Source organism: Hyperolius riggenbachi, chromosome 4 (assembly GCF_040937935.1).
Source record: "Hyperolius riggenbachi isolate aHypRig1 chromosome 4, aHypRig1.pri, whole genome shotgun sequence".
NCBI classification, from domain to species: domain Eukaryota; kingdom Metazoa; phylum Chordata; class Amphibia; order Anura; family Hyperoliidae; genus Hyperolius; species Hyperolius riggenbachi.
Window position 1 is genome coordinate 405,591,856 of NC_090649.1, and position 14,161 is coordinate 405,606,016.

General features: G+C 42.8%; 1 protein-coding gene across 2 annotated transcripts in view; it reads left to right on the top strand.

Annotated features, from left to right (window-relative positions):
• Window positions 1-14,161, top strand: part of DNAAF10 (dynein axonemal assembly factor 10) — an 89,010-nt gene that overhangs the window by 43,406 nt on the left and 31,443 nt on the right. For both annotated transcript variants that reach the window (XM_068279600.1, XM_068279601.1), the window contains exons 4-7: window positions 146-247; window positions 2,586-2,701; window positions 8,179-8,313; window positions 10,491-10,588. In XM_068279600.1, coding sequence (XP_068135701.1) covers window positions 146-247; window positions 2,586-2,701; window positions 8,179-8,313; window positions 10,491-10,588 — 451 coding nt within the window. The remainder of the gene's footprint in view (window positions 1-145; window positions 248-2,585; window positions 2,702-8,178; window positions 8,314-10,490; window positions 10,589-14,161) is intronic.

Genomic DNA, 14,161 nt, shown 5'->3' on the forward strand with positions numbered 1-14,161 from the left:
CACTTTTATAAAGCTGAAGATAATTGTCACCCAACATTTCCAATTTTATCTGGATCATGTGATAGTTTTCGGTCTCAGCATCTGCAAGCATGCCCAGATAACTACGGATATTTACATTCTTTACTCTTATCCTGCTTAATTCTAGGTACAGTGAAAGTTTGGGACACCAGGCAAAAAGACACCCCAGTGGCCAATATGGAACCAGCTGAAGGAGAAAACAAGAGAGATTGCTGGACAGTGGCATTTGGTACGTGATTATATGTTGAGAAAACTGCTTTGCTGTGTGTCAAGCCGGGTACACAACATGCGATTTTCCCTTCAGATTGCATTCGAACAAGTGATCAGATCAAAATTCAGATCTGACACTGATCGATTATTGGGGGAAAAAAACTGGCGTACAAATGTTTGCAATTTTTCTAACTTTCAGTCAGATTTCCAATCATTTTCTGATTGGGTATTGATTGAAAATGGATCGAAAGGACATACACCTGGAGTGATAGACATTTTTTTTTCTTTTATTGCAAGTAGGACCTGGAGTGAAAATGTATACCAGGCCTTACCTCAGCCTTTAACATTAAGGTGCACTTGAAATAAAAAAAGAAAAACCGAGAGCCCAATATGGTGCAGTAGCAATTGTTGGCAAAATAATCAACAGATGTGGATATACTCACAAACACGGGTTACCACATAGGCAACCACTTGAAATGCAGGTGGGGAGCATTAGAACCTGACCCCACTCAGGTTTAAAAAGTCTCTCTCTGTAGATAGAAAGAAGGGGAGAGTCCCCTCCACCCAAGGTGGACTATATACTGTGCAAATTTGGACAGAGGCGCCAGGCAGGTTAAAATGATCTAAAAACAACAAAAAAGGAGGAGTACAGGTAGACTTACCTCCTGAAATGATGGACAATCATTGGACAATCGAGATTGTTCAAATCGCAAATAACAATTTATTTTGGCACTCCGCAACGCGTTTCGCAGGTATAACCCGCTTCATCAGGCAAGGAGTGCAAGCTCAAAAAGGTCCAATAGTGGCAATGCGCCTTCACAGAGGCGCATTGCCACTATTGGACCTTTTTGAGCTTGCACTCCTTGCCTGATAAAGTGGGTTATACCTGCGAAACGCGTTGCGGAGTGCCAAAATAAATTATTTGCGATTTGAACAATCTCGATTGTCCATCATTTCAGGAGGTAAGTCCACCTGTACTCCTCCTCCTTTTTTGTTGTTTTTAGATCATTTTAACCTGCCTGGCGCCTCTGTCCAAATTTGCACTTTAACATTAAGGTGGCCATACACTTATAGATTTACAGCAGATTCGACCATCGATCGAAATCGGCCACAAATCGACCAATCGATCGGCAATCGATTTCCGTACGATCGACTTGATCGAATCGATCAATCGATTGTAGGCTGAAATTGACCAGTGTATGGGCCCCTTTAAAGTATTTAGTGTCAGAGACAAGCAGACTCTTATCGCTGCTTTGTTTATACAAGGAGAGCTTCAGTCCTCATCATGGATTTAAAGGGAACCTGAAGCGAAGGGATATGAAAGCTGCCATATTTATTTCCATTTAAACAATACCTGTTGCCTGGCAGTCCTACTGATTTTTCTGTTCAGTAGTGTCCTAATCGTCCTAATCACACACCTGAAACCAGCATGCAGCTAATCTTGTCAGAATTTTGTCAGAAACATCTGATCTGCAATCTGCATGCTAGCTCAGGGTCTGTGGCTAAAAGAATTAGAGGCAAAGGATCATTAAAAGGAAACTAATATGCCAGCCTCCTCCCTCTCACTTTAGGTTCCCTTTAAAACAGACCTGAAGCAATTTTTATATATAAAAAAAACATCAACCAGATACTTCCCTAAGGAGGGGGAAGGCTCTGGGTACTATTGAGCCTTCCCGTTCCTCCCAAGGTCCCCTAATTCCAGCGCCGTTCCCGCCATCTGCTGTTCAAATCTCCCACGTCGGGAGGCTTCAGAAGTCTTCAGGAGCCTGTGTGCTGCCAAAGACAATCAGCTCTGTACTGCACAAGCACGTGAGAGAGTGCGTTTTTCGGGAGCACTCAGGCAGAGAGCCCCATCGGTCAAAGACTACTAACGGGTAACAGCGCTGGAACGAGGGGACCAGGAGAGGAACGGGAAGGCTGTATAAGCAGTGTTCCCCAACCCTGTCCTCAAGGCCCACCAACAGTACATGTTTTGTGGAAATCCACAGAGCTAGTTAATCAGCTCTGCTGAGACACTAATTACTTTACCTGTGCATGTTTGTGGTCTTCTACGAAACATGTACTGTTGGTGGGCCTTGATGACAGGTTTGGGGAACTCTGGTCTATAGGACCCAGAGCCTTCCCTCTCTTCAGGTATGTATCTGTTTTTTGGGGTTTTTTTTTAAATCTAAAAATAATTTCAGGCTCACTTTACGAAATGTCCATAAAAACGAACTAGCTGCTCAAATCGGTGCAGGACTTACTTTATTATTATATTGTACTTTTGTTTTCTGCCTTTTAACGTGTTTAAAAAGTATCTTTTTAATTGATCTTATTTTTTGCTCTTTAACATGTCCATGGAATGTGTTTCATTTTAGGCAATGCCTACAATCAGGAGGAACGTGTTGTATGTGCCGGATATGACAATGGAGATATCAAGCTTTTCGACTTGCGAAACATGTCCTTACGATGGGAAACCAATATTCGAAATGGGGTATGGTTACATTGGATCAGTGCCCTTCACAATATAAAGAACTGCTAAGCAGGGTTCCAAATATTAGGTCTTCTCTTGTCTTCAGTCATCACAAAATGTAAAGCTAGGCGTGGTTGGTACCAGCCCAGTTATGCATGCATTTGACTACATCCTTATTGAAAAATTAGCAGATATTAGCAATCAGTACACCAGACTGAACAACTTGATCTACAGTAGGTTACTAGCTATCAGAGGTCATAAGGGGTGCACACACGACCTGATTTATGTCGCCAGTTGGGGATCAGAACCCGATCTTGTTGGGTGTCATAGTTGGTCGGCCTGTACAGATGTATGTCAGCTGTGTAGCTGACAATGCGTTCTGTAGCTATGCGGGGGGTGGAGGGACAATGGAGTGGTTTGTGCGTGACATTACGCAGTGGGCAGGGGAGCAGCGCAAACCATGCACTCGGCATTTGATTGGCGGTTGATCCGCCAGACGGATTGCTCGTGGCGTCGGCGGCAGTTGCACACTGTGTCCACATACATATGTAAGGGGAACCTAAAGTGAGAGGGATACGAAGTCTTCCATCTTGACTCCATTATAAATTATTACAGTTGCTGACGTCTCTGCTTTAATACATGAAAATGTTATGCATTAGAAACCGAGGCTCCGCAGGACAGCCTTGCATTGTGTTAAAGGAAATAAATGTCAGTCTCATTATACCTCTCAGTCGAGGTGTACTGTTAACATTGTTTTCACTGTAGGTAGTCTCAGCATCATGTACCCATCATGCATACCTGACAAGTGTATCTAAATGTACACTTTCCTTTCTGCCATAAGAAATAAAGCCCTAGGCCTGGCACTTCGGGATGGTATAAATTGCCTTTCATTGGCCTCAATTCACTAAGATCATGCTGGAGATAATAAGGCAAGAGAAAACTTACCTCCACACAGTGAGAGAGTTATTTTATCTCTTCATTCCTTAAAGTGAACCTCCGGACTAAATATCGACTCAGCAGCACTGAAAAGGCTTTGAGTTTCTTCAACAGTTTCACAGCATCAGAACTTTGTTTTCTTATACAAGCCTCATTTTTAGCTGCACAGAAGAAAACTGCCCGGGCTTTTTTCCCCTGATGCTGTGCAAAGCATGATGGGATTTCTGATTTTGTTGTTCTCATTCCGCTGTTTTGGTGCAATTTTTTTTTTTTACATTTTGAATTTGACATTAGAAGCCTAGCGTGTGCAGCTGGGAGGGGTAATCAGGACACAGGACAGTTGGAACTGTGTCTCCTGCTCCTTGTCACCTCCTTTCAACCAAAAGATGGCTGCCCCCATAACAAAGATGGCAGCCCCCATGAATCACAAACATTTGCCTGTTCTTTTAAAACAGTGTGGGTAAGAGATTATATTACCTATCTATTCTAATTAACATAACTAATGTAACTTGATGACAGTTTGTTTGTTTAGGCTGAAGTTCCCCTTTAAAGGGGAACTGAAGAGAGAGGTATATGGAGGCTGTCATGTTTATTTCCTTTTAGACAATACCAGTTGCCTGGCAGCCCTGCTGATCCTCTGCCTTTAATACTATTAGCCATAGCCCCTGAACAAGCATGCAGCAGATCAGGTGCTTCAGTGGTTCAGACTTATAAGTCTGATCTGACAAGACTAGCTGCATGCTTGTTTCTGGTTTTAATCAGATACTACTGCAGAGAAATAGACCAGCAGGGCTGCCAGGCAACTGGTATTGATTAAAAGGAAATAAACATGACAGCCTCCAGAAACCTCTCTCTTCAGTTCCCCTTTAAGTTACCTCCTCTGTAGTTAATTTACCTCCTCTGTAGTTAATTTACCTCCTCTGTAGTTAATTTCACATGCAGTTAATTAACAGCCTGTCTTTAACTCTGGAGTTATTTTAAGGACTGGAGAGTTAACTTAAAGAAAACCTGAACTGAAAATTAAAAGTCAAAATAAGCATACACAAGTCATACTTACCTTCCATGTAGTCTACTCCTCAGTGTCTTTCTCCTGTCCCACGTCCTATTTGTTCACTGTGATCAAGGGAATTTTCCGTCCTCCATTTTGAAAATGGCCATTACCCATAACAGCTTTCTGGTCAGCACTCAGTTAAACTGTAACATCGCCATATGGAAACATGGACAATACCTGGTACATCAGCTTTCCTCTCAGCTATAACTGACATCAACTGATATTTTACTGACAGCAACTGATATATTTCAGGTCTGACAAAATATTGTCAGAACTGGAAGGGATTATTGTCAGAAGAAAACGGTGAGCTTCTGAGAGGAACTGATGGCAAGGTAACTATGTATTGTTCATTTGAAGTTACCTCATGTGTTTATTTTAAATATTTTTACTCAGTACAGGTTCTCTTTAAAGACAGAAGAGTTAACTTTAGGTTTGCCTAAGGTAAAATGTTTCCTGAATACTACATGCCTTATAACCATGGTAACAACTCTACAAACGTTATTAAAGACAGGAGATAAGCTTAGTGAATTGAGGCCATAGTGTCTTATGCCCACCTGATCCCATTATTCTCTTTACCCTGCAATTTTACGAGAATATAGTAAATCAGGGCCTGGGACGTGGCTTTATCCTAAAACAATCACGATTTAATGTACAAAAAAAAGTATTGTGTCTAACCCCAGGTAATCCCTGGGATGTTCGGGGAACTCAGAATGACATAATGTAGTAAAACATAGCTTGTAATTGGCACTATAAAAAAGTACAAGCGGAAAACTTACCAACGTCCATTTTTGGTGCATGAGTCCTTTAAAAAACTAATCCTAATGGCCCTTTTTCACCTGCAAGTACAATTGCAAATGTGTTTTTGCACTTTATGACTCAAAGCCGCTTCTTCAGAGGCATGTACCATTTATATTTGGCACCACATCATACAATGGAAAGGCAATGTAAAGAAAGCAGAAATTACTGATAATGGTCAGGTCACACAGTATGTGAAGGCTATGGGTGCGTACACACATCCAGTTTTGATTGGTCAATGACTAGCCAGTTTAACCACTTCCGTGTTGTACTGTGAAGGCCAACAGATTTTGAGCACTATGAAAAGATTGTGTAGGTAAGCTCTCATACTAAATGCAAGTGGTACAATCGGCCAATAAGTCACCAAAGTTGAATGTGTGTGTGCGCACCCTGCGTCTCAAATGAGAAAGGAGATGTCAATTACTCACACATACCGGACCAGCTCCTAGTTCTCCAGACAGATTGAATATATTTGCCAATTGTCATAACACCATCCATTAATTAACCTATGGGCCCAACATGCACCTGTTACAATACCTACTAACACTCTGAGTCACCTTATGGGGATGTTTGGTTTGGTTCTCTACAAGTAACCTATTAGTAGGTTTTGTATTGGACTTTTTGGAACAAAGTTGGTATTTGTTTATCAGAGTGAGTCTCTGGGCACTCTACAGAGGGAAACACCTGCACTAATTTAAAGTGGAACTGAACTCAGAATTTCCTCTCTGCTCTGAAAGATTAGCCACAGCATAATGACCTTTATGGAGAAAGTAATTCGTCATTACAATTTATGGAAGTCCCCAAAAAAACTGAAGTTTAGACCTTGGTTTCACTTTGCAGGGAGGACTGAAAAGGTTAAGCCTCAGTGAAAGCTGGGGCAGAACTCCTGCAGTCTATTCAAAACTGCTGATAAGAACTAATTAGACACTTTTGCTGGGAATACACCATAGGTTTCTTTTCATCAGATAGATGGTTCGATAGATAATTTCCGACATGTCCGATCTTATTTTCAATTGTTTTTGTGATTGATTTATCATAGAAGTGAATCTAAATAGATAAGAAAAGATAACAGAATCAAATTGGAAATCAATCAGAAAATAGAATCGGAAATCGATCGGATAGAAAATGTGTGTACCCAGCATTTGATGTGGGTAGACTGAACACATAAACCCAGCAGTGGATCTCCTCAGCAACTATATGTGGAATAAATACTTTTCATTGTGTGCTGTTCAATAAGAATCAGAATCAGAAAAACTTTATTTCGCCAAGCATGACTTGGTCATGCCCGGAATTTTTTTTGGCACAATACAGGCTCAGAGAGAGGATAGAGACATAGATAGAGTAATAGAACAAAAAAACAAAAAAAACATAGATAGCAGCGAGCCGTAGGCACAAGATAGCATTATATTTTGTTGCGTTCCACTATGCATTTCTCTGTACATTGCATTGCACTATACCGCCCCGCAGCTCGTTGGGGCTTGCACTGCTGGAAGTATGTGGAGGGAGTTTAGGAGGCTGACCGCCGAGGGGAAGAAAGAGTTCCGATGTCTCGTGGTCTTTGTGGAGATGGCCTGAAGCCTCCGGCCCAACGGCAGCAGGCTGAAGTAGCGGTGGCCTGGGTGAGAGGGATCATTTGCAATCCTCAGAGCCCTGGATTTCAGTCTGTTGTTGTATAGCAGGTCAAGAGAGGGGAGGGGACAGCCAACGATCCTCTCTGCTGACCTGATGACCCTTTGAAGTTTGTCCTTGTCACTGGCGGTGGCCCCAGCATACCAGACCAAGATGGAGGAGCAGAGGATTGACTCAATGGTGGCGGTGTAGAAGTTGGTCAGGATTTCTTGAGTCATGCCAAACTTTCTCAGCTGGCGGAGGAAGAAGAGTCTCTGCTGGGTTTTCCGTTGGGTGGCAGTGGTGTTGGGCTTCCAGCTGAGATCACTGGAGATCATAGTACCCAGAAGCCGGGAGCATGGCACCCTGGCTACCTCAGTGCCGTCAATGTAAATAGGGGGCGGGGGGGGGAGCAGACTTCCTGAAGTCAATGATAAGCTCCACGTTTTTTGCGCTGTTAAGCACCAGCCTGTTTTCCTTGCTCCAGTTGCAAATACTCTCCACCTGTTGGCGGTACTCCTGGATATTGTCCTTGGTGACAAGGCCAATGATGGTGGTGTCGTCGGCGAACTTGATGACCTTTACAGAATCGGCCTCTGATCTGCAGTTGTTCATGTAGAGGGAGAACAGCAGTGGTGACAGGACGCAGCCTTGGGGAGCACCTGTGTTCGTGATTGCTGCTTGTGAGTGGATATCGCCCAGTATGACGACTTGGGACCTGTTGGTGAGAAAGTCTGTTATCCATAGTAGAAGGCTTGGGTGGACTCCAAGTGCAGCAAGGTCCCGGTGGAGAATGCGTGGGCGGATGGTATTGAAGGCTGAACCGAAGTCCAGGAGAAGTATTCTAACGTACTTTAACATCATGGGAGAAGCTTACAAAATGTAAAAGTGTCTACCCCTTGCAGTTGTCATCGTCTCCCAGTTGTTTAGAAACACCTGATTTTGTTTGATGGCATGCGCAATATTGCCAACACTGAAAAATATTTTCTTTCCAGTGATAAAAACTCACGCTGCTCTCTCTGTCATTTTCCCTTCTGCACAGCATGTTGTGATTGGCTGTATGCAGTAATACATTTTCATTTTGATTATGTTTTTTTTTTTATCTCAGGTCTGCTCGCTAGAATTTGATAGAAAGGATATCATGATGAATAAATTAGTTGCCACTTCCCTAGAAGGGAAATTTCACATTTATGACATGAGGACCCAACACCCAACCAAAGGATTTGCTTCAGTGACAGAAAAGGTAACGGCTCCTCTTCACATGATCACATTTTCTCCCCATGTTTTCAGATGGACCACTGTTAAAGTAATTGTTGATGTTTTGAGTAGAAAATTGAACAAAGCAGCACTCCAGAGATCTAATTTCTTGTGGTAAAGTGATGTTGGGCAGTCCTTGGGGTTCACTCTTGTCTGTAACCTCAGAAGTAAGATTCCACCACACCTATCCTTAATGCTCACAAAACAAGGTTCCACTGTATTGGTGCTTGGGTCCCTTTAAAGATTAATTAGTAGCCACTAGAGTAGTGCTGTGTCTGTACAGAACTCAGTCCTGAACTATCACCCAAGGGATCCAGTCGCAATCCCCATGGGTGACGGTCCTTGTCCGTGTGTATGAGGCATTTGGGAATTTGAGAATTAATTTTCTACATAATACCTCAGCTCTGTGTCATATGACCTTATGATAACATGGCAGCAAAGCACTGTCCTTCTTTACAACTCCCCCTCCCATTACCCTGATAAGATCTCTGCTGATGCAGTGAACATATCTGGCAAAATCTCAGCTCCACAGCCTTAAAAAAGTCACTTATTATATGCAGAGAGCAGTGTAAGGGCTTGTTTCCACTGTTGCGACGCGATTTCGCCGGCATTCCGACGCTTGTAAAAACGCATGCGGATGCGTTTCCGCATGCGTTTTTACCCGCGATTTCGCATGGCAGGGTGCCATGCGAAATTAACCATGACACTGCCAGGGCAAAATAACATTGAAAAAGGTGCGAAATCGCACGCGAAATCGCGGGTAAAAACGCATGTAACAAACGCATGCGTTTTTACTATTAGGGCTCGTTTCCACTATCGCGAATCTGCATGCGTCCAACGCATGCAGATTCGCACATGTAATGCAAGTGGATGGGCCTGTTTCCACTGTAGCGTTGTTGAGGTGCGTTTTTTTCAGCGGTAAAAAAACGCACAAAAGAGCCAACGAATTCGCCTGCGAGTGGAATGCATGCGAATCGCCGCTAATGTATTTAATAGTAAAAACGCATGCGTTTGTTACATGCGTTTTTACCCGCGATTTCGCGTGCGATTTCGCACCTTTTTCAATTTTATTTTGCCCTGGCAGTGTCATGGTTAATTTCGCATGGCACCCTGCCATGCGAAATCGCGGGTAAAAACGCATGCGGAAACGCATCCGCATGCGTTTTTACAAGCGTCGGAATGCCGGCGAAATCGCGTCGCAACAGTGGAAACAAGCCCTTAAATACATTAGCGGCGATTCGCACGGATTCCCGACGCAGGCGAATTCGGTGGGTCCCGTCGTGCAGATTTGGCCCGCCGCCAAATCGCTCCCGCACGCCGCACATGTGGAAACAGCCCCGGCCACTTCAGTGTAACAAGCGAATCCGCATCTCGTCGCCGCATGCGGATTCGCTATGGTGGAAACGAGCCCTCAGATATATTGTTTATAATATAGCAAATATTTTTTAGGGAAATTTATGCTGGGATTACACCATACAATTTTCTGTTAGATTATGCTGTTAGATTTTCTGTTAGAATACATCATTAGATTATTTTCTGTAGAGAATGGTCATTATCACTGGTGCATTGTCTTCTGGTCATCTCCTGCTGAGTAGAACAATGTCTAATTGCTCGGCAGATAGATGGTGGTGAGATAGATACATTTCCAACATGTTGAATTTAGAGAATCTAACAGAAAAATCTAACAGAAAATTGTATGGTGTAATCCCAGCATTAGAGGAACTGTAACCATGTATTGAACTTCATTCCGATCAGTAGCTGATACCCCCTTTCCCAGAAGAAATGGAATGTTCCCATGGAATATTCGTTACTGAGAGCTCTATGCACAGAGGGCAATATTGCTTTCTTGGGAGTTGGAAAAAGCTGTTATTACCCACAATGCAACAAGGTTCACTGGCAGAAAACTATCAGGACCATGGACATGACATCACACTGTGGGAGGGGTTTCACCACAATATCAGCCATACAGACCCCTGTGATGATCTATTTGAGAAAAGGTAAAGATTTCTCGTGGGAAAGGGGGTATCAGCTACTGATTGGAATGATTGGGATGAAGTTCAATCCTTAGTTACAGTTCCTTTTTAAGTTTCACTTCAATGATATAACTTGTTTTGGACAACAAACTATAATTATCTAAACTTTATTAATTGCTCTGTTATCTAGGCCCACAAATCTACTATCTGGCAAGTGCGGCACCTGCCACAGAACAGGGACGTCTTCATGACAACAGGAGGGACTGGAAGTCTCCACCTCTGGAAATAGTAAGTTTGCTCTCATTAGTAGTTGCACACTATGAAATATGAATGACCAGAGTAGTATACATTAAATGCAGCCTATCCACAGGTGGGAGCAGCCTTTGTCAAGTTTGTACCAGGGATGGTCCCTCCAAATAACCTTAGCATCACGGAGAACATTCCCTGGCATTAGTTATACAAAAGCAGGGGCACAGCTCCCAACTGTCCTTTTTCAGAGGGACAGTCCCTCTTTGGGAACCACATTCCTCTGTCCTTCTTTCTTCCTAATTTGTCCTTCTTTCGGGACTTGTGTACAGATCTGTGTAAAAAAAAAATTTTTCCTACTGGATAATGTTTGACTCCAAACATGTAAATAATATATTTCTTATTTTCAAATATTAATATGAAGGAAAACTAATGATGATAGAAAACAACCTGTGTAGTTTGAATGGTATAAATGTATTTTTATTCTGAATTATTTGTGGTACGTGTGACTAGGGGTGTAGCAGGGGATTGCTTAGAGGGATGGTGGGGGTGTGTCTGAAAGGTGTCCCTCTTTATCTCAAAAAGTTGGGAGGTATGCAGGGGTTGAGGGGACTTATTTTTCTGGAGGCGTGTCCTTAAAGCAACCTGAGCACCTTAATGTGTTTTTTGTTTTTTTTCAAAGAACCTCCCCATAAGGGGGGTTCGTAATGGTGTGTGCCATTGGGGGTGGGGCAGGCGGTTGTAGTGAACCTCACTACTTACCTACAGGGAGCTGCTGCTCTGGCCCCTGGCTTGTATGGTAGGCGCCATCTTTTCCGCCCGATTAGAAGCATCTGCAGGATTTTGTAGCTCTCAGCAGTGTCTTTCGTGAAAATGTATGCACAAATATACTTGCTTTCTGTGGGTTATCACACAACCATTTGTTGTGAATAGTCCTCTTCATGATTGTGGTCCTTTTAAAGAATGGGGAACTCAGTCAGAAAGCACAAGTTTGCATGCAGTCCTGTGCTGATCCTGATAAACTGCTTTTGTGCTGCTGTGTAGTTCTGCAGGGGTATTTCTGTCCTGAACAGCCATTCAATCAGTGTTTGCCTATTGTAAAATATTTCCGGTTCCTGATTTACATTCTGACATTTATCATATGGTGACATTTTACTGCTGGCAGGTGATGTCAGTGGAAGGAGATGCTGCATGCTTTTGTGGCAGTTGGACCCAGCTGTAAACAGCTGTTATTTCCCACAATGCAACAAGGCTCCCACAGTGTGATGTCAGTACCAAGGTGCTGACATTACACTGTGGGAGGGGTTTCACCACAAAATCAGCCATTCTGAGCCCCCTGATGATCCATTGTGAAAAGGAAAAGATTTCTCATGGGAAACGGGGTATCAGCTACTGATTGGGATGAAGTTCAATTCTTGGTTAAGGTTTCTCTTTATGCAATGGTTCGCAGTGGTTTTGTGTAGAGATACACATGTGCTTAGATAACCTCCATGGCCCTTCATCTTGGCCTACGTTACTCTGGTTACACCAGGGTGCTGTTACAGCATTTCCTAAACCGAAAAGCTGTGCCTTGTTGTAGCATCTGGCGAGATGTTCACACTCATCAACATTCACAATCTGCTGCCACCATTCGGGGGTTCACCACTTCCGTCCAGCAGTGGGATCTCCGTGCTGCTGACATCACTACTTGGCTAGAGGACCAGCACCAGGAATCCTAGCAGAAGCATAGGGCTGCCATTAGATTTTAAATGATAAATGGGAATCCTACCTAGTAACGGAGAATTCTCATAAATCCAATCAGAACCAATAAGAATCCTCCCTAGTGCTAGAGAGGATTCCCATTTGTGTTTTGCAATCAAATGGGAACCCTTTGCTACTCCTTGTCCACAGCCCTGCAGTGCGGAAGGACCCAAATGGCAGTTGATCGTAATGGGTAATTTCGCTTTTGTCAGTTTTTGCGTGATTTGCACAGTTACAATTCTGATCGCAATTACAATTTGGTGGGTAATCTTAATTTTGCATAATTTTTGAAAGCTAAATGAAATTACGTTAACAGAACACACTTATCTTCTTACTTGCTAAAATACATGAATGGTAAGCATGCCTACTGTGTACAGACCGTCCTCTACACCACCGTTGCTGCCTGGGTCTCGTCTTCTTTGCGGCTTAGCTCCCGCCCATGTACAATTACAGCCACACTGTGAATGTGTGCATATAGTCTGTGCATGCACAGTAGCACAAAACCGCTTGTGCTGGAGGAAAAAGTTTTGCGCAACCAGAGTTTTGCTACTGGGCATGCGTGGACCGTAACCGTGCATGTGCAGTACTGCCGCGATCATACATGGATGGTAGCACGGCCAGGAGAGCATATCTGACAAGCCCTTGTTGGAAATGGTTAGAGGGTCCCAGCCATGGATTGGTGGGCGCGAAATGATGAGGGGAAGCCTTTTTGGGCTATTCAGAAGCTTCCCTCTACTGAAGTAAGTATGTAACTTTGGCTTGATTTCCCACTTCAGGTATCTTTTAAGAAACGGGTTGTGGTGCCATTTGGAGTAGAGAAAGATACACGTACTTACGTAGCTTGCAGGCCTCTTCAGCCTTGGGCTGTACTCCATACCAATACCAACCAGGAAGGAGAAACCTAAACCACATCTTAATTAGACTGAATAACTAATTAAAAAGGACTCATAAAATAATTAAAGGAATAAAATATTTTTAGCTGTAAAAATTTTTTTATTAACATGAATGAATATGTAATACACTAGTCCCGAGAACATGGAATTCAACTCGAATACATTTGTACAAACAAAAGATGGAAAAAAAAAACAAACAAACCACTTTTTAAAGGATAACCAATAAAATTGCATAGCAGTTTAAGGTGTGAATCATAATGTAAAGCAAATCATGAACTTAGAAAAACTCCATTGAAAATCCATGGTTGCTATACCTTTTGTATATAGAATAAAGTTTTGCTATTACAGATTGTATTTTTCACAAACTCTTGTGGATTTACGTAGTAGTTAGTTCAGTTCAGTTTACTGTGCTGTGTACTGCATGCTCCCATATCCTAGTTGATCCAGAGGAAGGCGAAAAACCCTTCCAAGGCTTGGGCCAATTAGTCTTAAAAGGGAAAAAATTCCTTCCCGACTCCAGGTGGCAGTCAGATAAAATCCCTGGATCAACTCACCTAGTAATTGTAGCCATGGATGTCCTTCAAAGCAAGGAAAGCATCCAAGCCCTCTTTAAATGCAGATATAGAATTTGCCATAACTGTTCCTTGCTTATTGAAAGAGCCCCTTTCTAAATAGATTGCTAAAACTTTTTTCCCTCCTTACGCAGCTCATGTCCCCTTGTCCTTTGTACAGGCCGAGGGGAAAAAAGCTCATCTGCCAAGTTTTTGCATAACCTTTTTATGTATTTATGCATTTTAATTTTTCGGTGTCTTTTCCAGACCAAATAAGCTCAGTCCAATCTTTCTTGTTAAGGAAAAAAACTGGATCATTAGTAGCCACCTTTACAGGGAAGGTCTCGCATGGTAAGTTATTCTGGTGGAGCGACCAGCACTCAAGCTTTGTCCCTCTACTGGCGGGGACCGGTTTGTGTGGCTTCCTGGAA